The following is a 27,821-nucleotide window of genomic DNA, read 5'->3' on the forward strand; positions in this document are numbered from 1 at the left end:
TGGGGGAGACCACAGCAAAGCAACCATGTCCAAATAAACTACATATGGAATAAACTGGGGTTAGTCAACATTGGGAAGGCACTAGAATTAAGGGGAAACAAGAAAAGCTTCGTGTAGAAGGTGGGATTTTAGCTGGGATTAGAGTAGTAAGGTAGGGAGGTACCAAGGTTGTGAAGGGCATTGAACCCCAAACCAAGGATTTTATATTTTAATCCTAGAAATGATAGGGAATCACTAGAATTTAATGAGTAGGGGGAATAATAACATGGTCAGACCTTCACCACAGAAAGATAAAATTTTGACAGCTGAGTGGAAGATGGATTGGAGTAGGGAAAGACTTATGGCAGGCAGACCAAGCAGCAGACTACTGGCAACAGTCCAAACGAGGTGACGAGGGCCTGTACCAGGTGGCAGCAGTGTCAGATTGGAGAAGGGAGCATATGAATAAGATTTTACAAAGGTAAAAATCAACCTTGGCAATACTGGATAGGGGGAGAGTGAGGAGTAAGAGATGACATCTTGCCTGAGTGACTGACAGAATTATGTTAGGCTCAATAGTAATACAGAAGAAGGTTCTGGAGGAAAGATAATGAGTTCAGTTTTAGACATGCTGAGTTTAAGATGATAATGAAATATCTAGTTCAAGATGTCCAATAGACAGGAAACACTGCAAGATTCGAAGACAGCAGTGACATCTAAGCAGATCTGAGAATCACTAATGTTGAAAGTATAATTGAATCAATAGGGTCTAATGAGATAAATAAATAAAACAGTTTAGAAGAAAAGGAGAGGGCTCAGGATGAATTTCAGCAATGGAGACTGAAAAGGAACAGTCAAATAGGAGAGAAAAGAAATTTTTTTAAAACACCACGAATAGGTAGGAGAAGAAACATAATAGAAGAAAAGAATATCAAGAAGGTGACTGACAACATCAAAGATTGCAGAAAGGTCAAAAAGGAAGAGTATGGGGGGCAGCTAGGTGGCACAGTGAACAGAACACTGGCCCTGGAGTCAGGGGGACCTGAGTTCAAATCCAGCCTCAGATATTTAACACTTACTAGCCATGTGACCTTGGGCAAGTAACTTAACCCCAAATGTCCTGTCTTGATCCCTCCAAAAAAGAAAAAAAGAGGAAGAATATGGAGGGAGGAAGAGGTGAGATTAGATTTCGCAATTAAAAGACTACTGCTAACTTTAGAGAATATTTTCAGTTGACTGATGATGTGGGTAGTCAGATTAAAGAGTTAAGTAGAGGGTGAGAGGAAAAGAAGTAGAGGCACCAGTGTAGATGGCCTTGAGGGGGTTAGGCACAAAAGACAAGAGAAATAGCAGGAGGCTGGCTAGGGGGAATGGACAGATCAAGTAAGAGTTTTTTGATGGAGGAGACATAGCTAAATTTACAGACAGTAGGGCAGCAGCCAATAGATAGGGAAAGATTGAAGATGTGAGATAGTGGGGATGGAAAGAAGGCACAATCTGTTGGAGAAGACAGGCTGGAATGGGATCCTTGTGCATGTAGAGGAGTTTCCTCGGCAAAGAGAAGGACCATCTCATTATGTGAGACAGGTGGAGAAGATAGGGGCAGAGGCATCTAGATGATCTGAGATGATGAGGAGGGGAAAAAAAGGAACTCAGCCAATGGTCTCAATTCTTTTAGTAAAATATGAGAAAAGGTTCTGAATTGAGAGGGTGAAGGGAGGGTGAGCAACAGGATTTTGAGGAAGGATATAAAGATTTGGAAGACCTGCTGTCCTGAGTGGGATAATGAGTTGATTAAGGAGGTAAAATGGATTGCCAAATAGCATTGAGGGCACATTTGGGGTTATATAACAAAACTGTAATGGGCCTAGGCAGAATGGTTTCATGCTCTTCTCCTGCTTTAATCAGCAGTGCATGTGTAGGAGCAAAGGCAGTAGATGGGGGAGTGAACCAAGGCTAAAGTGTGGCACAGCAAGACCAGTGATAGGATAAGGATCCAAGGCACCCAAGAGGACAGTTTAGAAAAGTACTAATTCACCAAAGGGAAGAGACAGGGAAGGGAGGAGAATGTAGCTAGTACAGCAGTGATGGCCTGGAGGTTGAGGTGAGAACCAAGAATAGGGTTTGGGCTTATAAGACAGAGCGGTAAGTGGAATAATAAAAAATTATGACCAGATAAAGAAATTTCAGAGTTCATGAATATGGAAGTGGAGTATTTATGAGAACAAGATCAAGAATATAACCATCTTTGTGGGTGGCTGAGATGGGATGGAGAAGTGGATCACATGAAATAAGAAAGCTTATAAGAGAGTTTCAGGGAGTATCAATACATATGTTGAAGACCCCTAATGTGAGGGCAAAAGTTAAAGTGAAGAGTACCCTGGAGGGTGGCAGACAATAGCTACCAGAATTTTGGCGGGATATCATATATGAACTGAATGAATATCAAAACAGAAGAGTTTACTGAATGATGATGATAGAAAGAGAGCCTGAAGTAGCAATGAAGAGTAAGAAATATTTCAACTCCATCACCCTAGTGGGTAGATGGGCAGGGAATAAGTGAAAGTGTAGCTATGAGTATAAAAGGAGGCTTATGTCATCAGGAGAGCCAGGTTTCAGTGAGAGCCAAAAGATGGATGGATTGGGAAAGGTAAAAGATTTAAGATGAAAGCAAGTTTGTGGTTTAGGGAACAGGAAACATCCCAGAAATAAGAGGTGGGTCCCATTAGAGTGGGACACTGGGGGTAAGAGATAAAAGTTGGGAGGGGGGACAGGGAATGGGAATAAAGGAAAGGGCAGTGGGTAGAGAATAAAGACTGAATGATGTAGTCCAAGGTCGGGGAGAGGGGAAGGTAAGAAAGAAGCCAAGATAGTAGCAAGAAACCAGGAAGTTTCCCGAATTCTCTCCAGTTTCCCTCAGAAATAACATTAAATCAAGACACTAAAAGAATTCTAGAATGACAGAGTTCACAAAAAGACAGGGTGAAACAATTTTCCAGCCCAACATAACTTAGAAGAACTTCAGAAAAGGTCTGTCACACTTGGGTAAAAGAGGAGTGCAGTGGAGCACAGGCATGCCAGAAGGAGGTTCTTAGCCACAGCATGGATCAACACCTGAGGCCCTGTGGTCCTGGCTCAGCAGGCCAGTGGTACAGCAGGCCAGTTATGAGGCCTCCAGCAGCTCCAGTGCAGCAAGCAAACTGCCAATCTCAGAACCCTGGACACAAGTGCCACTAGGCTGGTCACCCTAATGCAGCTGGCAAGTCGCCAGCCCCAGAGGCCTGACACAGAAAGTCAGTGACCAGGCTCCTAGCCTCCAGTGCAACAAGCTTGGGACAGTGCCCCCTGTAAATCAGGAACAAAGCTCAACTTTTAAAATGAGCAAAAAACAAAGAGTCCTGACCATAGAAAACTATGATGATGACAGGAAAGAGCCAAACACAAACTCAGAAGAGGACAACAATTTTAAAATGCCTGTAATGTGAAGCCTCAAGGGGAATACGAATTGAATTCAGGCCCAAAATGTCCTCTTGGAAGGAGTCAGAAAGGATTTTTAAAACCAAGTAAGAGAGATAGAAGAAAAACTGGGGAAAGAAATCAGAGTTATGCAAAAGAAATTATAAAAAAAGAGTCAACAGCTTAGAGAAAAAAGGCACAAAAACTGAAGAAAACATGTCCTTAAAAAATAGAACTGGCCAAATGTGGGGAAAAAAAAATCCCACTAAAAAATTTCCTTTAAAAGTACTTTTGGCCAAATGGAAAAGAACATATAAAAACCAACAGAAGAAAATAATTCCTTAAATATTAGAATGGGGCAACTAGAAGCTAATGACTCTATGAGACATCAAGAATCAGTCAAACAAAATCAAAAGAATGAAAAAGTAGAAAATGTAAAACACCTTACTGGAAAAACAACTGACCTGGAAAACAGAATCAAGAGAGAGAATTTAAGAATTATTGGACTACCTGAAAGTCACAATCACAAAAAGAGCCTGGACAGCATCTTTCAAGAAATTATTAAGGCGGGGCAGCCAGGTGGCACAGTGAGTAAGAGCACTGGCCCCAGAGTCGGGAGACCTGGGATCGAATCCGGGCTCAGATACTTAGCACCACACCCAGGAACAATTGGCCATGTAACCTTGAGCAAGTTACTTAACCCCAATTGCTTTAAAAGAAAAAAAAAAAGAAATTATTAAGGGGGCAGGCCAGGTGGCACAGTGAACAGAACATTGGCCCTGGAGTCAGGAGGACCTGAGTTCAAATCTGACCTCAGACACTTGACACTTACTAGATGTTGTGACCTTGGGCAAGTCCATTAACCCTAACTGTCCTGCCTCCCCCCCCCAAAATCAATTAATTATTAAGGAAAAGTGCCCTGATATCCTAGAACCATAAGGTAAAAATAGTCATTGAAAGAATCCACCAATCACCTCCTGAAAGAGATCCCAAAACGAAAACTCCAAGGAATGCTCTTGCCAAATTTCAGAACTATCAAGTCAAGGAGAAAACACTGTAAACAGCCAGAAAGAAACAATTCAACTATGAAGGAGCCACAGTCAGAATTACATAGGATTAGCAACTTCTACACTAAAGGATCATAGGGATTGGGATATTTCAGAAGGAAAAGGAGCTTGAATTGTAACAAAAAATCAACTCTCAACAAAACTGAGCATAATCTTCAAGGGTAAAAGAAGGATATTCAATGAAATAGGGGACTTTCAAACTTTCCTGATGAAAAGACCATAGCTAAAAAGAAAATCTGATCTTCAAATATAAGACTAAAGAAAAACATAAAAAGGTAAACAGAAAAGAAAAAAAAAACATGGTTCTCAATAAGGCTAAACTGTTTACATTCCTACATAGGAAGATGATACTTGTAACTCTGAAGAACTGTATCCCTATTATGGCAGTTAGAAGAAGTATACTTAGACAAAGAGTGTGGGTATAAGTTGACTTGGACAGATGATAAAATAAAAATGTAAGGGGTTAAAAAAAAGGATTGTACTGGGAGAAGAGGAAAGGGGGAGGCAGAATGGGATAAATTGTATCACATGAAGAAGTATGAAAGACCTATTACAGCAGAAGGAAAGGAGGGAGGGAGGGAAAGCATTGTTTGAGCCTTACTCTCATTGGATTTGGCTCAAAGAGGAAATAACATACATACTCGGTTTGGTAGAGAAATCTAACTTACCCTATAAGGAAACAGGAGGGGAAAAGAAAATGGGATGGAGAAGGGGGGGGGGGGGGGTGATAGAAGGGAGGACGGATTGGGGGAGGCAGTGGTCAGAGCAAAACACAGGTGAGGAGGGACAGGGTAAAAGGAGAGAGAGAAAAGTGTAAACAGGGAAAATAGGAGAGAGGGAAAAAATACAGTTGGAAATCATAACTGTAAATGTGAATGTGAGGAACTCTCCCATAAAATAGAAGCAGATAGCAGCACGGATTAAAAAACCAGAATCCTACAATATGTCGTTTACAAGAAACACACCTGAGGCAAAGACACACATACAGAGCAAAGGTAAGGGGCTAGAGCAGAATATATGCTTCAGCTGAAGTAAAAAAAGGCAAGGGTAGTAATACCGATCGCAGACAAAGCAAAAATAAGAGACCTAATTAAAAGAGACAAGAAAGGAAACTAGATATTGCTAAAAAGTACAACAGACAATGAAATAATATCAATATTAAACATATATGCACCAAATGGCAGAGCACCCAATTCTTAGAGAAGTTAATTGAGTTTTAGAAGAAATAGCAAAACTATTGGGGGTGGGGACAGGGAGAGGGATCTCAACCTCCCCCTCTCAGAACCAGATAAACCTAAACACAAAATAAACAAGAAGTTAGGGAAGTGAACAGAATTTTAGAAAACTTAGATATGATAGGCCTCTGGAGAAAACTGAATGAAGATAGAAAGGAATATACCCTTTTTCTCAGCAGTACATGGCACCTATACAAAAACTGACCATGTACTAGGTCATAAAAACCTCACATTCATATACAGGCACTGGGGTACAGAATCCATCTTGCCCTACTAGAGAGTTAGGAGGTGGGGATGGGGGAGGATATAAGAGAGAGCAGATTGGGAAAGGGGTATTCAGTAGGCTCACTATCTTGGAGGCAGGAATAGGGGAAAGACTGGGAGAAAATTTGTAACTCAAAATCTTATGGAAATAAATGCTGAAAACTAAAAATAAATAAATAAAAGATTAATTTTTAAAACCTCACATTCAAATGCAGGAAGGCAGAAATAGTAAATGCATCCTTTTCAGATCATGATGCAAGAAAAATTACATTAATAAAAGGCCAGAGATATATTAAAAATTAACTGGAAACTAAATAATGTAATCCTAAAAAATGAGTGGGTCAAACAACATATCATAGAAACAATCAATAATTTCATCAAAGAGAATTACAATAATGAGACAACATACCAAAACATATGGGATGCAGCCAAAGCAGTTCTTGGGGAAAATTTTATATTTCTAAACGCTTACATGAATAAAATAGGCAAAAAAAAAAAAAAAGCAGATCAATAAATTGGACAGGCAATTAAAGAAGGTAGGAAAAAATCTTAAATCCCCAATTAAACACCAAATTAGAAATTGTAAAAATCAAAGGAGATCTGTACAAACTGATGGAAAGTGAAATTAGTAGAGCCAGGAAACTATACATAGTAACAGCAACATTGTGCGATGATCGACTATGACAGTCTTAGCTTTTCTCAGCAATACAATGATCCAAGACAATTTCAAGACTCATGATGGAAAATGCTATCCATATCCAGAGAACAACTACAGAGTCTGAAGTATGTAATGAATGAAGAGTATGATCAAAGCATACTATTTTGACTTTTTTTAGTTTTTTTTAAATGGCTTTTTGCTTTTGTTCTTTTTCTTCTTTCACAACATGACTAATGTGAAAATATGTTTACATGATTGCACATGTATAACCTATATCAGACTGCTTTGCTTGCCATCTTGGGGAGGAGGGGAAAAAGATTTGGAACTCAAATTTTTTTTATAAAAAAATGAATGTTGAAAACTATCTTTACAAGCAATCAAAAAAGTAAAATACTATTAAAAAAAAACAAAAATTCTAAAAGATTAAATGATGACACCACAGGGTTGAGAATTATTGGGATAGAGAGAGTATAACCAAGGGAGTTTAATTTAGAGCTGGAAGAAATCATGTAGCTATAATTTTATCAATGAGAAAACTGAAGCAAAGGTTAAATGACTTGCCCAAGGTCATTCAAGTAGTAAAGGGAAGAAAGATTTAAATTCCAGTTGCCTGACACCAAATCTAGCTTTAGTTTTCCCTCTACCATGTTGCTTCTTATTTTAATTATATAAATAAAAAAGATTTGGTACATCACATTTGGTATACAAATCAAAAAAGGAAGAAGAAAAGATATGGACTGAGAAAAAAAATCTTTACATCAACCATCTCTAAAATCTAAAATCCACACTCTATAGGAAAGTTAAACAATTTGCAAGACTGAGAGCCGTTCCCCAATAGACAAGGAGTCAAAAGATATTAATGGTTTCAATTTCTTTAAAATTATAAGCTATAAGAAAAAGTGACTAAAAATCACAAATAACACATGAAATACTCAAACTGAAATCAATGACTGACCAAAATGTGACAGAGATCACCACCCATCCATGTCAACATCAAATCTTAACTGGACTACTACACAAATCATGGGATTGCCTCAAATGTCTCCCCAAAGAGTACAATCACTCCACACAGACACTAAAGTAGTCTCACCATGTATGTCAATCACCTACTCAATTAACTCCAGTTGCTCATAATTACTTATAAAATCAAATATAAACTGCTTTGGAATTTGAAGTTCTTTACAAGGCAGTCCCATCCTATCTTTACAAATAATTCCTACCAAATATGGTCCTCATACACATGCCAAGAAGAGTCAAAATTAGGAAAGAAATCTATGGATTAATATCTCAAATGAGCTCAAATAAAAAACTTTCAAATAAAATATTAGGAGACTACAGCAATATGTCACAAAGATTATACACTAGGATCAGGTTGGATTTATTCCAAGAATGCAGAGTTGGTTCAATATTAAAAAAATTATCAACATAACAAATTATGTTAATAACAAAAACATCAAAAATAATATAATCAATAGATGCAAAAAAAAAAAGCTTTTGAAAAGATAAACCGTCCAATCCTGTTTAAAAAAAAAACTTTAGAAGACATTGGGGAAAAAACATCTTTCCTTAGTATAAGTAGCATTTATCTAAAACCAAGTGCCAGCATTAATTATATGTAACTCCGATTAAACTAGAGGACTTTCCAGCAATATCAGGGATAAAGTTACTCAGTCATGAAACATTTAAGTGCTGGAGATACAAAGAAAAGAGAAAAGATAGTCCCCTTCACTCAAGGAGCTCACAGTCTATGGGATGCAGCCAAAGCAGTTCTTGGCAGAAATTCTCTCTCTAAATGCTTACGTGAATAGAGAAAAACATAGAGAATACAACATATAAACAGTTATGTCCAAACAGATATATACAGGTTCAACTGAAGATAATCAATAGAGGGAAAGCACCAGCATTTAGGGTTAGGGAAAGGTTTCTCATAGAATGTAGGATTTTAGGTGGATCTTCAAGAAAGCCAAGGAAGTCAGGACTATATATATATTATTTTACAAAAGTTATGATGTTGGTTTTATTTTTTAGGTAGGGGATGTAAAAGAGAGATTCTATTGATTTTTGCTCATTAAAAAAAAAAAGATTTTTAAACAAAACCTTTACCCAAATACACATACATACAAGCATACAAACACACATACATACACACACACACACACACACACACACACACTCTTTGTGAGTAGTCTTGCACTGTGTACAGAGTTATCCTTGGAGTCAAGGAGACACAGGTTCAAGACTGACCTGTGATACAAGCAAGTAGTACAAGAGAAAAGTCTCAATCTCTCAGTGCCCCAAGCATCTCCCAAAAATTTTAAGTTGTAAAAAAGATGTTGACAAGTATTGCTGTAGAGAGCTTTTTTATACTAGAGTATTTCCTACACCAACGAAATCGCAAGGTGAGACAAAAGAAAATTTTAAATTACTGGAGATTTCAATTTACCAACAAAAACATCAACATAACCTAACAGCACATTATTGCAAGCAACAATTTGAATTTCTTTAAATATATTTCTTTAAACAAAAAAATAAAATAAAAAATAAATAATTCTCCTCTAAAAACTCCATGATCCAGCATAATTGCCCTTCTTCCTTCTCTTTTCTCAGCGATAGGTAACCACCAATTGTAGAAGGCATTCCTTCCTTTTCACCTCTCAGAATCCCTGCTGAAAGAAACTTTCAAGACTCAGCTCAAGCACCACATTTTGCAGGAGAGTTTTCCTGATCGCCTCCAACTATTATTGCTCTTCCCTTGCCATCACATTAGGTTACCTTGTAGACTTATAGTATATACACTTATATGTGTAAGCTGTCTCCCACTTTAGACTATAAGTTTCTTGAGAGTAGAAACTGTTTTCCTTTAGTCTTTGAAGCCCCAACACCTAGCAAAGTGCTGGGCAAATGAGACACCCTACAGAGGCTTGTTGATTGGGATTCTCATGACCTCCATTAATTTTACTATAGGGGTTCCCACTCAATAGGATGGTATGGTTTCCTTTGACATCATGAGGATATCAAATGGAGTACACCAGTTATTTCTCATTCTTACCATATGACCAGCCCATTTATTCTCTCATACATTTCTTTGATGACGTTCTTTACAAAGCTGCTCTGGCATAATTCCCTCTTTCTAATATGCTGCAGTCTGTTCATATTCACCATGCACCTCTTCATTGCTCTATAAGTAATAAACATTTTAATTCTTTAGAGACTGCAGAATACCATTTCTGCAAGAAATGAATCAATGTTTTAGAGAAAAACTTAGGGTCATTTTAGAGAAACTCTGCAATTTCCCAAAGACAATCTAAAGCACACTCTCCTGCTTTTCAATTCACTGCCCACTTGTTTGGTTTGTTGTTGAACCACACCATCAACTGTTAGCATCTTTGTTGATCTGGAAATGAATTTTTACATTTCTTGAGAATTAAAATTCTGAGGTTATCACCTCAGGTTCAGACAAAGAAAAGACAGGAAACTTTAGGAAAAGGCAATGTTGGAAGATATATAGAAAGACAAGTATATCAATCTAATGCTAATGAAGCTATTAATTGGTTCAACCTTCTGGAAAAGCAATTTATAATTTTCCAAGAAAAGGTATTTAAAGATTCATATAATTGATGTAACAATCGCGTTACCAGTTTATATCCAAAGGTGGTCTATAAAAGAAAAGTTCCATACATATGAAAATATTCTTCAGAATATGATTTCAAACTAACACTCTATCAAAATTTAGGGAACGACTTGAACAAATTGCGTCACATGAATATAATTAAATGTTATTTTGCCAAAAAGAATAATAAATGTTAAGGCAGCTTTGTTCAGAGGAAAGCATATTGGATTTGGATTCAGATTCAAATTCTGAGCAAGTCACTTAAGCTCTTCAAGCCAGTTTCCTCAAATGTAAAATGAGGGAGGCTAGATTAGAAGACTGAAGATTTTTTTCTACCTCTAAATCTATGAATTCAGGAAAACATGAGTAGAGTGAAGAAAACAGAATGGAATATACACAAAGACCAAAACAACGTAAATGAAAACAACATTTAAAAGAATAAAAAACATGGACAATGTTGGCTCCAAATTATTTAAGTCAAATCACGACAAAATTTGAAAATAACATATACTACTAGTTATAATCAAATAGGCCCATTATGGATACATATTAGGCAGTTGTGCTGAAGTATTTTTATGGGACGGCACCATCGGAGAGATGTTTGGAAAAGTGCCCAATAAACTTCTAGTTAAAGATGGCAGCAGGAAAAGTCACAGAAGATCCTAGATTTCCTGAATATACTCAGCAAAGATCTAATAATAACCAAGAAATTCACTGAGAAACTACAATAAATGCCTTCATGTAACATCAGATTACACAAAAATGGGGGTGACTAGGTGGTACAGTGAATAGAGTCAGGAGGACCTGAGTTCAAATTCGGCCTCAGACACTTAACACTGACTAAGCTGTGACCTTGGACAAGTCACTTAACCCCAATTGCCCTACTTTCCCCCTTCCAAAACACAAAACAAACAAACAAAAAGAGCCAGAAGCCTGCTAAACACCTTTCTCACAGAAGATAATGCAAGTACAGGTTAAAAAACAACTGCCAAATGTTGAGATAATAATAGAGCATAAGAGATGCTCTAAGGATACATAACGTTGGTGGTTCTCACCAATGAAGGGGGCTTAGAAGCAGGCAAAAGAAGGAAGGAAGATGCATAGCACTGTCACCTGAGAGGTTCCTCAGGGTCCTGATGACCACAGCCTTAGACAAAGGAGGTATAAAACCTCTCAGAACTCTAAGGACATCAGAGGAAGTATAAGACAGCTGCAGAAGCCCCAGTAGCCAAGATCAGGCCCAAACAGAACGTCCATCAATAAGTGCAGAAGGCAAATGTAAATTAAGCAAACTCCTCCCTTCACAACACTTCCTTTTAAATAAAGGGAGATATGTGTGGGGAAGAGGGAGAAAGAAATGGAAGAAAAAGGACAAGATGTAGGGAAATAAGAGAATTAATCAAAACCATGAGCCTGACGGAGATGAATTCACCCACAAAATGGAAAAGGATAACAGAATGGATTAGGATTAGATTCTGTAGTCACAAGAAAAATATTTGAGACATCAAGATTCCCTCAGAGTTAAAAAGGCAGAGCTACCACAGACTCTATTATACTTTATGTGAACTTTAAAAAGCAGGGGTAGGAATGATTTCAGACAAAGTTACAACTGAAATAAACATGATAGAAAGGGATGAGTAGGGAAATTACATAATGCTTAATATACACCATACAACATAAATCTAATATCAATATTTAACATACACGAACCTACTAATGGCATAACATCTAAACACTTAAAGGAAAAGTTCATGAAATGAAGTAGGAAATGGACAATAAAACTTAATGGTGGAGATAGCAGTATACTCCTCTCAGACTTACAAAATAAATCTAAGATGAAGAAAAACAAGAAAGAAGCTAAATAGGAACAGAATGAATTTTATTTTTCAGTCCAATATGGCACCTTACAAAAAGAAAAGTGACCATGCTTTTTGTCATAAATCCTAATAAACATATGTAGAAAAAACAAAAACCCTAAAATTGTTCACTGATCAAAATTAAATTTAAATTATTCAATTAAGGGTCTTTGGGGAGTTATAAATTTTTAAAATACCTTGTTATCAATAAAAATGCAATTTAAAAAATAAGATGTGGACTAAGCATCTTAATCCTAAAGAACTGGTAAATCAAACAAGAACATATTAGAGAAACCACAGAAAATTTCCAAAGAAAATTATAATAATGAGACAATAGCCAATAGAGAGACAACAGAATGTACAGAATTTTGGACAAAGGCTTACTTCTCCCATTTAATTTCTTGACTAAACCTACTTCATACGATGATGTTTCTTGTAACTTGATTTTCTCTTCAAAATGAAGCGAAGGGGTTTCACCAAAATTTATTGTATTTTAGTTAGTAATTGTTAATTCTTCCTTGATCTCTCTAAGTAAGATCACACATTTTAGATCTTGGAATGGAAGGAAACTCCAGAGATCATTTATGCCAACCCCTTTATTTTATTGATAAAGAAAATGAGGTCCAGAGAGGTTTGCCCTAGGTCTGACACAGTAAGGGTTCAAACTCGGGTTCTGCTATTCTAAATTTAGCAATTCTTCTAGACCTATTATCCAGGTAAACCAGGGTTCTTAACCTGGGTTCCTAGGACTCTTTTGAATTTTTTTATAACTGTTTTTTTTTTTTTCAATAGAACAAGTTTCCTTTGCAGGCCTATGTATTCTACTTTAAAAACACTGAAGAAGCCATGGGCTTCACAAGACTGGCAACAGGGTTCATCACACAAAAAAGAACCCATGCCCTAACCTCTCTCTTTACTACTAATACTGATTAGGCAAGCTATGCTCTTCACATTTATTATATGAAATCTATATTCACCTTCAGTTTTCGCATGATCACACTTTTCCTATAACTTATAGTTTTTAGTCAGCAATCACACTTGAGCCATTTATTTCCAAATAGAAATTACCAATATTATTTCAACTCACTTCAAAACTGTTCAGTTTCTCAATCAATAAATATTTAAACATTCACATCTCACATCTTTTTAAAATAAAATTTTATTGCTATCTTTTGCTTTTACATCATCTACGTTCTCCACTATATCTATTCCCTCTCCTGCACACAGAGAGCCATCACCTATAACAAAGAATGTAAAAGGGGAAAAGTTACCCAATACATCAGAAAAGTCTGGTGCTCCATATTCTCAGTCCCAAATGTATACAAAAAGCGGGAGAATGGGGCTTTTTCTATGTCTTTTTTTTGCCACCAAGCTTAGTCAGTATCATTTCAGAGCATTCAGTTTCAATCGTTTTATCGCTCTTTGTATTTTTGTCGTTTTCCTGGTTCTACGTCACTTTCCATCAGTTATGGAATGCCTTACCATGCTTCTCTGGCATATTCACTCCTCCCTGCGGACAGCAATATTCCATTATACTCACGTACCACAACTTGTTCAGCATCCCACTAGGTAATTGGCATCTTTGTTCCAAGTTCTTGGCTACTACAAAAAGTGCTGCTATAAATATTTTGGTGTGTATGAGGCCTTTCTTTTTAACACTAACTTCCTCAGGGTATGTGTGCCTACCAGCGGAATTAATCTCTAGGTCAAAAGGCAAGGACATTCTATTCACTTTCTTAGCACAGTCCCAAATTGCTTTCCATTATAGTTGGACCAAAGCAACACTCCATTAATAGTGCGTCTTTCAATCATTATCAATATAGAGTCCCTATATTTCTCTGTTCAACTTTGTTATCTCATGGTAACATATCCCACTTCTTTCTCTCCCTGGAGAACTGATTGTTATCATAACAAAAGAAGCATACAATGTTATCATCTGGCCCACAGTCCTTAAGATACTAAAACTAATATTCCAATCTGAATTTCTTCTTTAAGTCGCAGAAAAAGTCATAGAATCACAGAACTAAAACAGGAAGAAGTCTCAAAAGTCATTTAGTCCAAACCCCTCCCTTCACAGCCTATGTAACTTTTAAGTCTGAGTCTTTGATTATGCTAAAACAGTATGGAGTGCTATTAAGAGTACTTAACTATCATGAAAAAAAAGGTACTTAAAAAGGAGAATGGTAGCACAAGGAATAACAAAAGTTCAAGTCTTACTAACCACAGAACTGGAACACAAAATGAATTAATAAACTTTAATCATTGAACTTTGCAGCACAACTGAAGGGCCTCATGCTAGTGCTAGTTCTAATATAATTTCTTTGCCTTTTGTGGGAGAAAAATACATAGTCTACATTCCACACAATTAGCATCTACTTAAAACCACTAAAACTCATTCACCCTCTTCATAAAGCGATGGCAGTATTTACTTTCCTTTTCTATAATGTCTCTAACTCAAGATAATGTAACATTATGAAGCATTGTGGTTTATTTATGTGATGCTCCTTAAACAATATTATAGATTCTCCAATGTCCACAAAGAAGTTTTAATTCAGCAACTATTAATGCTCAAAATAACGTTCATTTTTTCCTCTTAAAAGGCAGGCTGACTTGAGACCAATGTCTGATCTTGCTCAACATTACCAATACCATCTGATTTCTTTGGTGGTGGCTGGCTCCATTTAGAAAATCAAGTGGAACTAAAAACTAGAAAATGTTTTAGCATCTTGTCACTACAACTAAAAAAAATACCCTATAATAAGAGACACTTTATTTCTCACTTGTGCATTTGAGAAAAGCTGATAAGCTTTTTTGGCAAACATAGGAACTAACTGTTCTCATTTTTCAATGCAAACATCTAAAAGCACTGATCTTGATTTCTACTCACCTCATCTCTTTTAGTTTGCAAAAGGAATCCCATTAAAGAGAAGTGAAGTTGGAATGATTTTTAGTATCAGCCAAATAGTTTAGCATACTAGAAGCCTCTGACATAAACAGTTTAGTACTGGTTAGCAATGCACTATTTAAAAGTTCTTTAAACTGACATTGAAGAAATAAGTCTAGTCTATGCTTCTATGAGGGGAAGAATATAAATAATACTAAGATATTTCAACTATACATAATCACATGAAAGTAACTAGCTAATTACTAGGAAAAGGAAATAAATACTACAAAGACTACTTCAGAGATACTTCAAAGTACTCTCAACTTTCTAATTCAGTAAGTTATTAAATAAATAAAATTTAAAATACTGAGGGATAGATAGTAAATCTTAAATATTAGTAAGGTCATCAGCTAAATTTCTTGTAAAACTTGAATACACAGCTGATGCATTAATCTGGTTAAATACCAGACAAGGACCAGTCAAATTCTGAGCCTAAAAGATTGCCATTTCCAAAATGTTAATTATAAAATCAAAAATGATCTTTATAGAGAAACAGACAAATTTAAATAAAATAATAAAATCTGGCTTTTCACCAGAGAATAAATACAAAGAATGAACGAGAACCATTAGTAAATTTTAGGAAAATATCCTTAAGACAAATTTGGCAGTACTTCTTAAGCCGCTCTTTGTGTTCTTTGCTTCTTATGCTTTCCCCTCTTGTGGCAGCCAGATGTTAAAGTCTAAATTTTAAGAAATTTCAAGGCTTCCAGGAAGACAGGCAAAAGGGAGACCACATAGCAGACACAGACAAACTGAAGATTCCTCCATATAAGTGTCTTAAAAGAATCAAACCAGCACACATAACTCAAGAGAGGAATGTGATACTCTCTAATACCTTTGTCCATCAAAAAGCATATAATGTCTATAAACAGATCACTTTGGGCTACACAACAAACAAAAACACTAATTTTGAGTAGCAATAAATCAGGGAACCCAGAGAAATGCCAAAAGTGGTAGTAATTAAATTAATAATGAAATAGTGCCCTCAGAAGTTACCTGGGAAGTGGTACCCTTTATTTTATATCACTATGCAAAGGTGAAGACATTAAGCAACCCTAAAATCAATCTTGATCCTTAAGAATTCCATAGCATTTTTCACAAAAATGTTTCACTGTCCTCCCCAAACCTGTCATTTGCACTATTACAGTATCTTACTGAATTTATCATCTTAAATAAGAAATATGGCGGTTGTTTTTTTAACACTTCCTGTCCCAAATTCATGGATACTCTACAGCTGTCAAACAGCTGCTACATTTCACCCCAAAGATAACATGAAGAGTTTCCTATATGCATCTAAATCCAAAAGGATATTAAGACCTAACATAAACTTCCCTAGAGAAAAAGGGCTTAGTATGACAACCAAAATTTTTAAGGATTAACAAGTGCTCCCTTACCAATGTTTGTACCAATTTTAAAACAGATGGTACATTTAACCAAAAACATCAGGTGCTACCAATACACATTTTTAGCTACAAAATTGCTTGTACAACCTAAAAACTTTATAGACAATAAGGAAAGGTAATTGGTAATGTGAATATGCAATTTCTAGGAGTATAATTTCGCTTCTAGCTCTTTCTACTACCCTAAAAAATTCAAACAATCATTTACAATTCCTGATTTCAAATCCTGGAATTATCTACATAACAGACTCAAAGAATGAGAAATACTCATTTTTACCGGAAGGACTATAGAAAGATGGGAGGGAGGAGTCACTGCAAATTAAAAGGAACAAGGTAACAACATGGCAGGACACAGGTAAGCAATTACCATATCACTTGTTTCCAAGGTCATGTAATACAATATAAAGCTTGATTCAAAAAGTCCTTACCAGTCCTATCAAAACCCCCCAATATCGTCACAGAATCTTCTGACCTTTTTAAAAACATCATACCACCATCTTCTCTTGTCTTATCCTCTCTAATCCTAAATATAAGGACAGCCCTCTGGAAAACACTTCAGCATACACATCAAACCCTACCACAATTAGGTAACAAGGACCTGAGGGTGGGAAGAAGAGCTCAATTTTGTTACAAATATTCGCCAGTGTATATAGGCTGCCTTTTAATGTTTGAATATAATTTGTGTTATACAAAAATTTTAGTGGCCTTTGCATTTGTTAATGTAGATTTCATATGTGTGTGTGTATATATGTATACATGTGAGATATGTCAGAGTCAAACCTGTCAAGAAATCACTCATCTTCCCACAGGCACTGTTATATCAAATCAGGAAATCTCCCTTATACTTATTAAGAGGGCTTTGCACTATACACACTCACCTGTCAGAAAATATAGAGTACCAACTCCCAGGGGTATTAAAAAACGGCAATGTCCATTTCTCAAACACAGTGGCTCCTAAATCCAATACATAGACCACAGGAGTACTCTGTATCACATACTCAACCCACTCTGCTAGATAAAGTCTCCTAAATTCTTACTATGCCATCCAGGCTTAAAGACATTAATTTCCTCCAGGCATATCGAACAAACTTTGAAGGGAAAAGTTTCTTAGCCTCAATTCTACACAGGCTAAACTACTTTGTCAGTTAGGTGAACTTCATCCCCTCAAGGCAATTCTGCAGTATGCATTACAAGCTATTCTATCAGGTTTACCCAATCATACTTCCCATAATCATAGCCCAACTAACAATGACACCTCTTCCCACCAACACAAAGCACAGTCTGGGTCAGTCCACAGTACAGAACACAAACCAAAATGTAAAAGATTTCCCTCACTCAAATACATACAAACTACCTGGCCACCTCCTCCATTAACATAAAGTAATCTGGTAAACAGTATCTAGTTTCTCTAAATACTTATGGATGGGATAAGTCTTACAAAAACAACATTCATATAATGTCAAGGATATTCTTGAACCTTCTCAGATACATGCTAAGTAAATATAACTTTTTTCCTATGTAAAATCAAATCATACTGATAAGGGCCCCTTGCCCCATTTATAAGAGCAGTAGCATAGGAAATCAGGAAACAGGCTGTTAGGGAAGCAAGAAGTAACTTGCCGAGTGGCCAGCAAGCCATTTAAACCCTTTTTAATTTCAATATATTCATCTGTAAAATAAGGCCAGACCCTACCTACTTTACCAAGTTGTTTCCAGGGGGAAAAAAAAAGTTAGACATAAAATATACATAAATAGCAATTCAATCAATTCAAAAATTTCAACTGAACTGAATTCTATATACCCAAGTTAGCATACAAGTTACCATTTCCCCCTTATGCACCATAGGCTATTCTATCAAAAATATTCATCACATTTATACATGATGTAGGGCACATATTGGTCCTAAAAGGAAAATGCATCCTCCATAAACAAATACTAATTAGATATTTTCATTCCTCTATGAACTATAATCATTGGTTGATTATAAGTAGGAAATATCCTTCACCTCTACCATACCAGCCTGTCAGGGAGATCCCACAAGCTATTAAATACATATACCAATCTGTTTTGGGGATTCTATCACCCCTGATACGAACAGATGATTCTGGAACCCCCATTCCTGATTAAATATATGTTGTCCCATGAAGTGGGTTCCCCTTCCAATAGTGTACCTGCCATTACTTATATAATGTCCTATTACAAAATAAATATCACCTGTCCATACCCCCAAAGGAGTCTCCTAAGTCATGCCTAACATCTCCAAACACACAGACCACCCAGTCATTAGTCTATAAACCTAATATTGTGTACGCTGACCGACCCATCGTAGTCATCCCATCCTTGTTACTCACTCAGGGACCACTGAACATCCCCCTGTCAAGAATACCACGGCATCCCACCCCACCCCCATCACCCTCACCAATCTCTTCCACGATACTCTATTCCCTAAACGGACACAGGCCAGTCTGTGTCAGGGATCCCCCCAATCATGCCAATGCACGGAGACCAACCTGTCAGGGACATCCGCCCGACTCCGCCTCCACTCCCTCCCTTCCTTCCTTCTCCTCCTCCATCCCCCCCCCCCCAGGAACCCGCCTGTCAGGAACACCCCTTGACCCCCTCCCGGCGGGACTTCCCGGTCGGCCTAGGATCCCCTCCCCTCCCCCATCCCTGCCAACCCTCTCCCAGAGGTCCAGGACCCGGGATGACGGTGGCTCCCAGGAGGCCGAGGCCTGGCCGATGGGGGGTAGCCTGCAGGCTCGGAGGCCTCCCAGGCTGGCTTCCACTCACCGTGTCAGAGGCCGGGGATGAAGAAGATGAGGAGAGGGCAAGGAGTTGGGGAGGGCAGGCGGCCGCCTCGGGGCTCCTCCGCTTCCCTGGATCCGCGGCGGGTTCCTCCCGCTTGTCAGGCGGCGGCAGGCGGGTGAGCAGACTGGCGGGAAGGAAAAGGGGGAGAGGGGAACGGACTGGGGCAGGGGGAGGAAGGCTGAGGGGAGGCGGGGCCCGCAACCGAGAAGGGGGATCGTCTCCCCCTCCGCAAAACGAACCCAAAATGGCGGCGGGAGCGGCGGCGGCAGAGGCAGCGGCGGCAGCTCCTCGGGAGGGAGGGATGGAGGGAGGGAGCGAAGGGCGCCTCGCGCCCCCCCACCTCCCACTCCTCCCTCCTCGCGCTCTCCCCCCACGTCCTTCCCCTCTCCTCCCCCCGCCCAACTCCGGCCGACGGGCGAGCGCGCGCGCGCGCGCGTCCGAGGCTCTGCCTAGCTCACAAGCTCCCCACCAACCACTATCTTCCGTTGCCCCGCGCTCCTGCCCACACGCGCTTCGCTTGCTCAGGGACTTCTTCTCGCGCGTCCCCCCTCTCCTCGTTTTCCCCTGTCAAGCCGGCTCTGGCGCGGACCCACAAGCTTACCTCAGGCGGTGCTAGCTGTAGCCGCCGCCTCCACCTCTTCTTTAGTCCTCCCCCCCCCACCCCGCCCCCACCACCACCAACCGCCGCGGCCACCGCCTCCTCCTCCTTTTCCCCCTCCTCCCAGCGCGTGCGCCTCCCACAATCCCCGCCTCCCACAATCCCCCCTGTGGGACTATTCCATTCCCGTTGGCTGCAGGGGCGTAGGTAAAAGGGGCTGGGGACAGCAGGAGGAATTTGTCCTCAGCTTAGTTCTACACGATCTGGGAGGCGTAATGAAACACGTACCTACGTCCTCAACCCGGAAGAAGGGAGAGAAAGTTTAACCCCGTCGCGCCTTCTGTAGCCACCCGGATCACACGCCCTTCTGGGGCCCAGTGAGCCGGCCAGGGCCGTCCTCGCTCCCCCTTAGCCTGCGGGCAGTTGGAGGCAGCGGCGGCTGCGCGCTGAACAGCTTCCTGCAGTAGGGCTCGAGTCTAGCTGCTGCTGGGACGGCGGGTGAGTGACTAGGGCTGGGGCCAGGGAGCTGAGCCCGAGGGGGCCGGCCAGGGCCGGGCTTAGGGCTTGGGTGCGCGTTGAAACGGAAGCCGACCCCGACGTGCGCGCGGCGCGACGGAGGGCGCTGCGCCACGAGGGGAGGTGGATGCGGGAAAACGCCTGGTCCAGTGGCCGCGGCGGATTCGATCCGCGCGTGGGGGCTAGGAACCGGCCCAGGAATTTTTGGCGGGGTAAATCGGGATACAAGAAGCCTCAGGGTGCTTGCTACTTCTGACGCCCCTGCGCAACTTCCCCCCCCCCTCGTGATTTCTGGGGACGCTGCCTGCGGAAGCCCTGGACAGGGCTTCCTCAAGGCAGAGGAGCTGGGGCAGGAGACGTCGCAGACCGGGCTGGGCTCCGGGGACCAGAACTGGGTGACCTCATTCAAGTTCTGTTTGTACCTCCTTAGGGCAAAAGTGGGCGGGAAAACTGCCCCAGATCTGCCTTCTGGGGGTGACATGTGGCACCCGCGTCCTTTAAAAGTCGCGGGAGAACAGGTGGTGTCGTAATGGAAAGATTCCTGGAGGTAGAGGTAGAATTCACCTCTCACTTAATAAGTGTGTGACCTTGGACAGGTTACTTCTCCTCCCTGGGCCTCAGTTTCCTCATCTGTAAAATAAGTAGGTTAAATGAACTGAAATTCCTACCCACTTCTGTGATCATACTGCCTTTTCATAGACTTTAAGAAAACATTATATGGTTGTTTATAATGTTGCATATGTTAACATCATGTGTGGGTGTAATTAGTTGTCTTTGTGCCCCCCAAACCAAAAAGGTTCAAGAAGCACTTTAATAAAGTGCTAGCCCCTTGTTTCTCTGAGCTTCGAATATGAAGATAACAACTACTGGTGATTATATTGCTATTTGATATTTACAGAGTGCTTTCCTTACATCACTTTATTTGAGGAAATAGGTACTATTGGTATTCCCATTATGCCGTTGAATAGGAGAGTTGAAGATCCAAGATGACTTATTTGTCACACAGTTTAAATGTGGAAGGCAGAACTTTTTAACAGCCAGGTCTTTTTTTTACTGATTCCAAATCCAGCTTTTGCTCTGTAACACACTACCTCTAAAATAAAAAACCAACACAGCCTCTGTTCTCCAAAAATTTAGGAAGTTTACTCTTTTTGTTATATGCCAGATAATTCTATAAAATGAGTCATAGTCCTCAAACAATTTCTATTCATTTCCTTTTCCAAATTTAGTTTATTTATACATGAAAAACTGGTATTCCTTTGACTTTCCAGAGAGGTAGAATATTTTGACAAAGTGGTTGCCTCAAATCTGAGAAATTTGGTAGATTGGGCCTATTCTGGATAAATGTTTCCCAAACTCCCTTTCCTTTTTTTTTTTTTTTTTTTAAGCAATCGGGGTTAAGTAACTTGCTCAAGGTTACACAGCCAGTTATTTCTGGGTGTGGTGCTAAGTATCTGAGCCCAGATTTGATCCCCAGGTCATCCTGACACTGGAGTCTATGCTCTTACTCGAAGAGCCACCTGGCCGCCACTCCTTTTTCTTATTTTAAAAAAAAAAATGTGTTGACTTTGTAAGGGAAAAAGAAATTTGAGAAGTGAGATACCACTTTCAAAGGAAGTGAGGGAGGTGGGGTAGGGGGTGCCTTAAGGAAAAAATAGGGATTTCACACCTGGAGAAAATAAGTCAGTAGGCCTTAAACTTGGAACATAGCCTTCATGAATGTATGTTTAGAGGTGGGAGAGGAGGGGAACATAGTAAAATTCACAAGACATTTTTCTTCCCTTTAAATGAATCTGCATGTGGGCAGGACCTTTTCGTTTCTTTGTTTAGTCCCTGTATGGTCCCTTGTAGAAAATAATTGCTTATAAATGTCTGGTGAATTAGAATTGAGTTCCTTTTAATTAAGGAGGGGTCCTTGACCTTTATGTCATAAGACACAAGTAGCTGGGTGTCAGGGAATAGAACACTGGATCTGTAACCAGGTTCAAGTCCAGCCTCAAACATTTATTAGCTGTGTGACTCTGGGTAAGTCACTTAATCTTTGAGAACCTAAATTTCCCCAACTGTAAAATGGGAATGATAACAGTATCTACCTTGTCACAGGGTTTTTGTGGGGTTCAAAAGAGAGAATATTTGTAAAGTGCTTAACACAGTGCCTGGCATACAGTAGATGCCTGTATTCTCTTCCCGTTCATAAACATCTTTGCCAGTCTCTTTAAGCCTATAGTTAAAATTTTTTTATTTCTTAAATGGTTTTTAAATGCAAAAAATAAAATACAAAAGGAATCAATTATATTGAAATATAGTTATCAAAATATTGGAAAAACAAATTCACAGACCTGAAGTTAAGATTACCTGGTCTACCTTCTTCTCATGGGTCTTTCGGCTCTTTTTAAAGATCCCATTTACAACAACAAACATTTATTGTCTCTTGTGCTAGCTGAATCTTCATCCTTTAAGTAGTCAAGGTTTTTTTCCTCTGGTCAAGTGAAGATAAAACTGTGAGCCAATAACTTCTTCTGTGCTGAATGTTTTAGCTAGGAAAAATGATCACTTCTTTAAATTTCACTTCTTGCCCTTGTTCTAGTGATTGCACACACTGCTACCCCAAAGACCTCAGGGAAACAGTTGAAAATGGCCTAAGGTTCTGTAATCTACAAACTAGATAATTGACCCACAAAAATTTGATGTTGAAGAAGTCCACCTAAAAGCTATTTGCCAGAGACTGGTGAGTGTCCTAAGTTTTATTGATGCCCTTTTTTTGGCCCAATCATTACTTTTAAATATAGGTGAATTTTTTTGTGAGGAAGAAAGTGAATCATCCTTTAATGCCTTTCTTCTTACTCTTCCTATTCAAATCCCTTCAAATTTTGTCTCTTCCATGAAACCTGATGACCCACATTTATCTTTTTTTCCATCATCTCCTATAGCACCTATTGTTTCTGTCCCCCATTTTGTCATTTATTTAAGTCTATGATATAGTATATTTGTCATCTTCTACTAAATTGTAATCTCTTTGTGCATAGGAATACCATCAAATACTGCTTGGAATCTCTCCTGTAGTACTCATGCTTTTCATAAGTGCAGTAGACACTCAGACTTGAGTTTAATGGACTGTCAGTTACTATAGTAGAGTTCCTCACCATCAACATTTGTAAAGTACTTAATTCAACATGGTGCTCTTCTAGATAGTTCGATGCAGGCCTTTTATATATAGCACAGATTCAGACAATCATACAGGATATAGAAACAGTTTCAAAAGCATTAGAGTCCTCTCATACCTTGAGAAATTGCAAACTGGGAGACTATAGGAGCAAATCTGGCAACACATAATAAAGTGTATTTTACAGATACAAAGCTGACCATGAAAACTGACTATATTTATCCTTTGAATAAATAATTCCATTGTTGGGAATATATCCTGAGAGTATGATTTAAAACAACAACAAAAAAGAACAGCCCCTTCAAAGACTGTTTTAAAATTATTTGCAACTGCAAAACAAAGAGCTAGAAGCAAGTAAATGTCCAATGATAGAAGAATGTTTGTATCTAGTACCTAAAAATAGGAGAATACAATTAAGATCAACACTGAAGAAAGCAGAGGTGTCAGAACAGACTTTTATAAAATGAAATACAAAGTAAAATTTTAAAAGGCAGACCTGGAAAATTAGAATACATAATAGCAAGGGACACAGAAGAGGAAAAATGAATTACAATTAAGGGACAAAGAATCCTGATGGGGGTCTAAAAGAGCATGGATGAAAGTAATGTTGTAGTTAATTTGTTGAAATTAGTTTATTTGGATTTGAATTATTTATTTGTCAGGCTAAATTGGCTGTGTTGAGGTTTGATATTAAGTTTTTAATAAAACACTTGTTTTTTTAAAAGTGCAGCATTCACAGATGTGCAGTTAGTTAACCTTTTATTATCTAGTCTTTTTTATTTGTACTAATGGAGGGAATCAGATACAGAAATAGCCCCAAAATGTTTTGCACTTTGATTTTACTGTGCAGATTTTAATATGGCTGAGTTTAGACTAAGAATAAAATAATAAAGATTGTAGAGATCTGACTTAAAAGAAAAACTTAATTGCTCTTGTTCAAATCCCAGTATTCTGCATCATGCCATGAAGAGTTTTTCTTAGAGCTATCCATAAAGTACCCTAATTGAAGGGAAGTGGTTGTGATTTGAGTTGTTTGTTCTAAATTTCAATGGACTTTCTTGCAGGGATGTAGCTTTCATTTAAAATAATTCTCAGTCACTACTCGTAAAAGTTTTAAAATCAGATTTTATTGGATGAAATCAAGTATAATCAAACAGCAGTTTATTTCAAAGATTTAAGTACCTGCTAGGTTCAGTGCTCCCAAAGATAGCAGTGACAAAATGGAGAAAAAAAAAAATCCATACTCTGGAGGTATTTTACCTAAACATGAAAGGCTCATGAAACTATGCATTAACAAAAGGAAAATCCTTCTGAAATTTTTGCTAGGGACAAAGATTTGCTTTTTATAGTAGAGAAACAACAGGGAAATTTTGAAAGTTTTCAGTGTAATTTTTCAGCTTTATTTACAGTACATTGATTGAGTTTCTACAAGTTCATACTACTGACCAGCTCACTATTATTTTAGGAAAACTGGAAAACTTGCACTTCTGAAAAGGAGCTAAAATGCTTTGTAGACTTCTAGAGATGTTTTTGGATACTTTGTAAAATACAAAAATTAAAACTCATCAGGTTTGAATAGATAATTTCATGAGCTTAAAGTCTTAAGAAAAAACAACAGATTCTTGCATTAGGATCTGTTTGTGGTCCTTTTGTGAAGAATCATATTAGCTTCATGTTATAGTAGGATCTTATAAGTTAAATGGTCCCAGTATCTAAAAGTGTTGCTATAAAAAAATGAAAAGTGTGAGATTCCAACAGGCATATGTAATTCATTCACATGTTCCCCTTTAAATCATGGACACTAGAGATCTTAGTAAGAACAAAGTATCTTATTTTGAATAAGATTGGTCAGTGAAAACAGAAATGCAAACAGAAACCAGATTTTAGTTGTTTTATTGTCTTTAACTGTTGCTTTTTAGACATTGTAGTTACTTTTATGACATTCTTTCCTTTTTTTTTGAAAATCATACTACTGGGGCGGCCAGGTGGCTCAACGAGTAAGAGCACTGGCCCCAGTGTCGGGATGACTTCGGGATCGAATCTGGGTTCCGACACTTAGCACCACACCCAGAAATAACTGGCCGTGTAACCTTGAGCAAGTTACTTAACCCTGATTGCTCATAAAAAATAAAAATAAAAATTTAAAAAACGAAGAAAATCATACTACCAATGATTATTATTTTATTTGAATGTAGAGGTGTTACTGGAAATACCAGTAAAAGTACAGCTTATACTACATCTATTTTGAACCTTGTAGAGTTAACACTGAATATGCTATACTGTAAGATATTTCTGATCCTGTCTGCTATGGTTCTCTTCTCCAAGATCCAAGACCTTGGCCCTGCATTATTAACTTTGGAAGACAACTTCTTCAATTGTTTGAGAAATTTCTTTAGGCTGGCACCAGAATCCCTTTCTCATCCTTTCTTCTTAACCATCTCATTTGGAAGGAATAATATTTTTTCAGTCCTTCCTATACCTAGAACCATAGGTAAGCACTAATATTTCCCATTTCTGACAGATGAGAAGTTTTAGAAGTAAACTGTCAGGGTCTTTGTCTAACTAAAATGTTTTGTAAATGTTTTCACTTCTCTGTCCTTGAACCTCATTCCAGGGAATGTATCCATGGATAAATGAATGAATGAAAAAAAACTAAGAACTGTGAGTATAAATAGGAAAAGAAGATAGTTCCTTATCTCTGAGAGCTTATACTCCAATTTGGAGAAGTGAAGGAAAGAGTTTAAGCTATGAGTGGGGAGCCTGGGGCCTCCAGGCCAGATGTGGATCTCTATATCCTTAAGGTTAGCCCTTTTACTGAATCCAAACTTCACAGAACAAATTTGTTCCTGCACTTGAATACATAGAGGGCCACATGTGGCCTGGAGACCCCAATTTCCCTATGGGTAGAATAAGCATTTATATGGTACCTAGTACCAGGCATTATGCTAAGCACTTTACAAATATAAACACCTATGGAAGAGTGGACCCTCAGGGAAGATGGCAAGGCTCAAGAATCTTTAGGTTGCAGCAATCAGGTTTCCCTCATCGGAGAGCAGCTAGGTGGCACAATGGATAGAGTGCCAACCCTAGAGTCAGAGAGACTCCTGTTCTTGAGTTCAAATCTGGCCTCAGACATTTACTAGCTGTGTGACCCTAGGCAAGTTACTTAACCCTTGTTTGCCTCAGTTTTCTCTTCTGCCAAATGATCTAGAGAAGCAGATGTCTAATCATTACAATATCTTTTTCAAGAAAATCCCAAATAAAGTTATGAAGAGTCAGACACGACTAAACAACAATGCAAAATGCCCCCAAAGGAGTAGCCACCACTGTTGGGATAAAGAGAGTGAGTGTACTTTGAGTTAAGAGGGGATTCTAGGTTCCCTCTAACAGGAATAGAAATGGAGTTTTAGTGCCAAACTAGAATGGAAAAAAAGAGAAGGGCTATCAGCAAGAAGGTTGGGGGACCCTCCAAGTGTCTCCGTAGGTCAGCCTGTGGGGAGGGTAGAATTAGGTCCCAGGAAGCCATAATTACTACTATATGCTTGACTCTATGCTAGGCATAAGATACAAAAATACACAACATCTCTCATCCTTAAGCAGCTTACAGTCATTCAGAGGAAATGACTTGTATTTACATATGAATAACTTATATACTTTTCATTTAGGAGGCATACCTTTGAGTGGTAGGTGAGGAAGAATTGTTTTTTTTTTTTTTCATTTTTTTCAAATGCTTCATTAACTTCTGATTTACATCATTTCCGCCAGATATTGAGTTACAAATTTTCTCCCCGTTTTTCCCCTACCCACCACCCCAAAATAGCAATCCCACAGGATATCCCCTCCTCAGTCTGCTCTCTCCCATATCTTCTCCCATATTCCCTTAGACTTTTCCAGTAGAGTATGAATGTCACATTTTCTATTCAACTCTGGTTTTTTTTATCAAGAATGTTTGAAAGTCCTCTATTCCACTGAATGACCATATTTTCCCCTGAAACATGATATTCAGTTTTGCTGGGTGGGTGATTCTTGGTTTTAATCCCAGCTCCTCTGGCCCTCCGGAATATCATATTCCAAGCCCTTTGATCCTTCAGTATAGAAGCTGCCAGATCCTGGGTTATCCTGATCGTGTTTCCACAATATTCAAATTGTTTCTTCCTGGCTGCTTGTAATATTCTCTCCTTGATCTGGGAATTCCGGAACCTGGCTATAATATTCCTAGAAGTTTTCTTTTTGGGATCTTTTTCAAGAGGTGATCGGTGGATTCTTT

General features: G+C 38.7%; 2 protein-coding genes across 10 annotated transcripts in view; one reads left to right on the forward strand and one right to left on the reverse strand.

Moving 5' to 3' along the window:
• The window catches only part of ASH1L (ASH1 like histone lysine methyltransferase), a 268,283-nt gene extending 248,337 nt beyond the window's left edge, over positions 1-19,946 (reverse strand). For 2 of the 4 annotated variants that reach the window (XM_069078222.1, XM_069078223.1), the window contains exon 1: positions 19,260-19,386. The gene's annotated coding sequence lies outside the window, so the exon portion shown is untranslated. Of the gene's footprint in view, positions 1-19,259; positions 19,399-19,878 lie in introns of those variants that run through there. The other 2 variants (XM_069078224.1, XM_069078221.1) reach the window with 2 other exon arrangements.
• Positions 19,302-27,821, forward strand: part of DAP3 (death associated protein 3) — a 60,074-nt gene continuing 51,554 nt past the window's right edge. For 2 of the 6 annotated variants that reach the window (XM_069078228.1, XM_069078232.1), the window contains exon 1: positions 20,382-20,603. In XM_069078228.1, coding sequence (XP_068934329.1) covers positions 20,519-20,603 — 85 coding nt within the window. In that variant the 5' untranslated portion in view covers positions 20,382-20,518. The other 4 variants (XM_069078230.1, XM_069078231.1, XM_069078233.1 and 1 more) reach the window with 4 other exon arrangements.

Source organism: Petaurus breviceps, unplaced genomic scaffold, assembly GCF_028583685.1.
Source record: "Petaurus breviceps papuanus isolate PSGF00001 unplaced genomic scaffold, PetGlider_PUasm1.0 91023, whole genome shotgun sequence".
Lineage (NCBI taxonomy): Eukaryota > Metazoa > Chordata > Mammalia > Diprotodontia > Petauridae > Petaurus > Petaurus breviceps.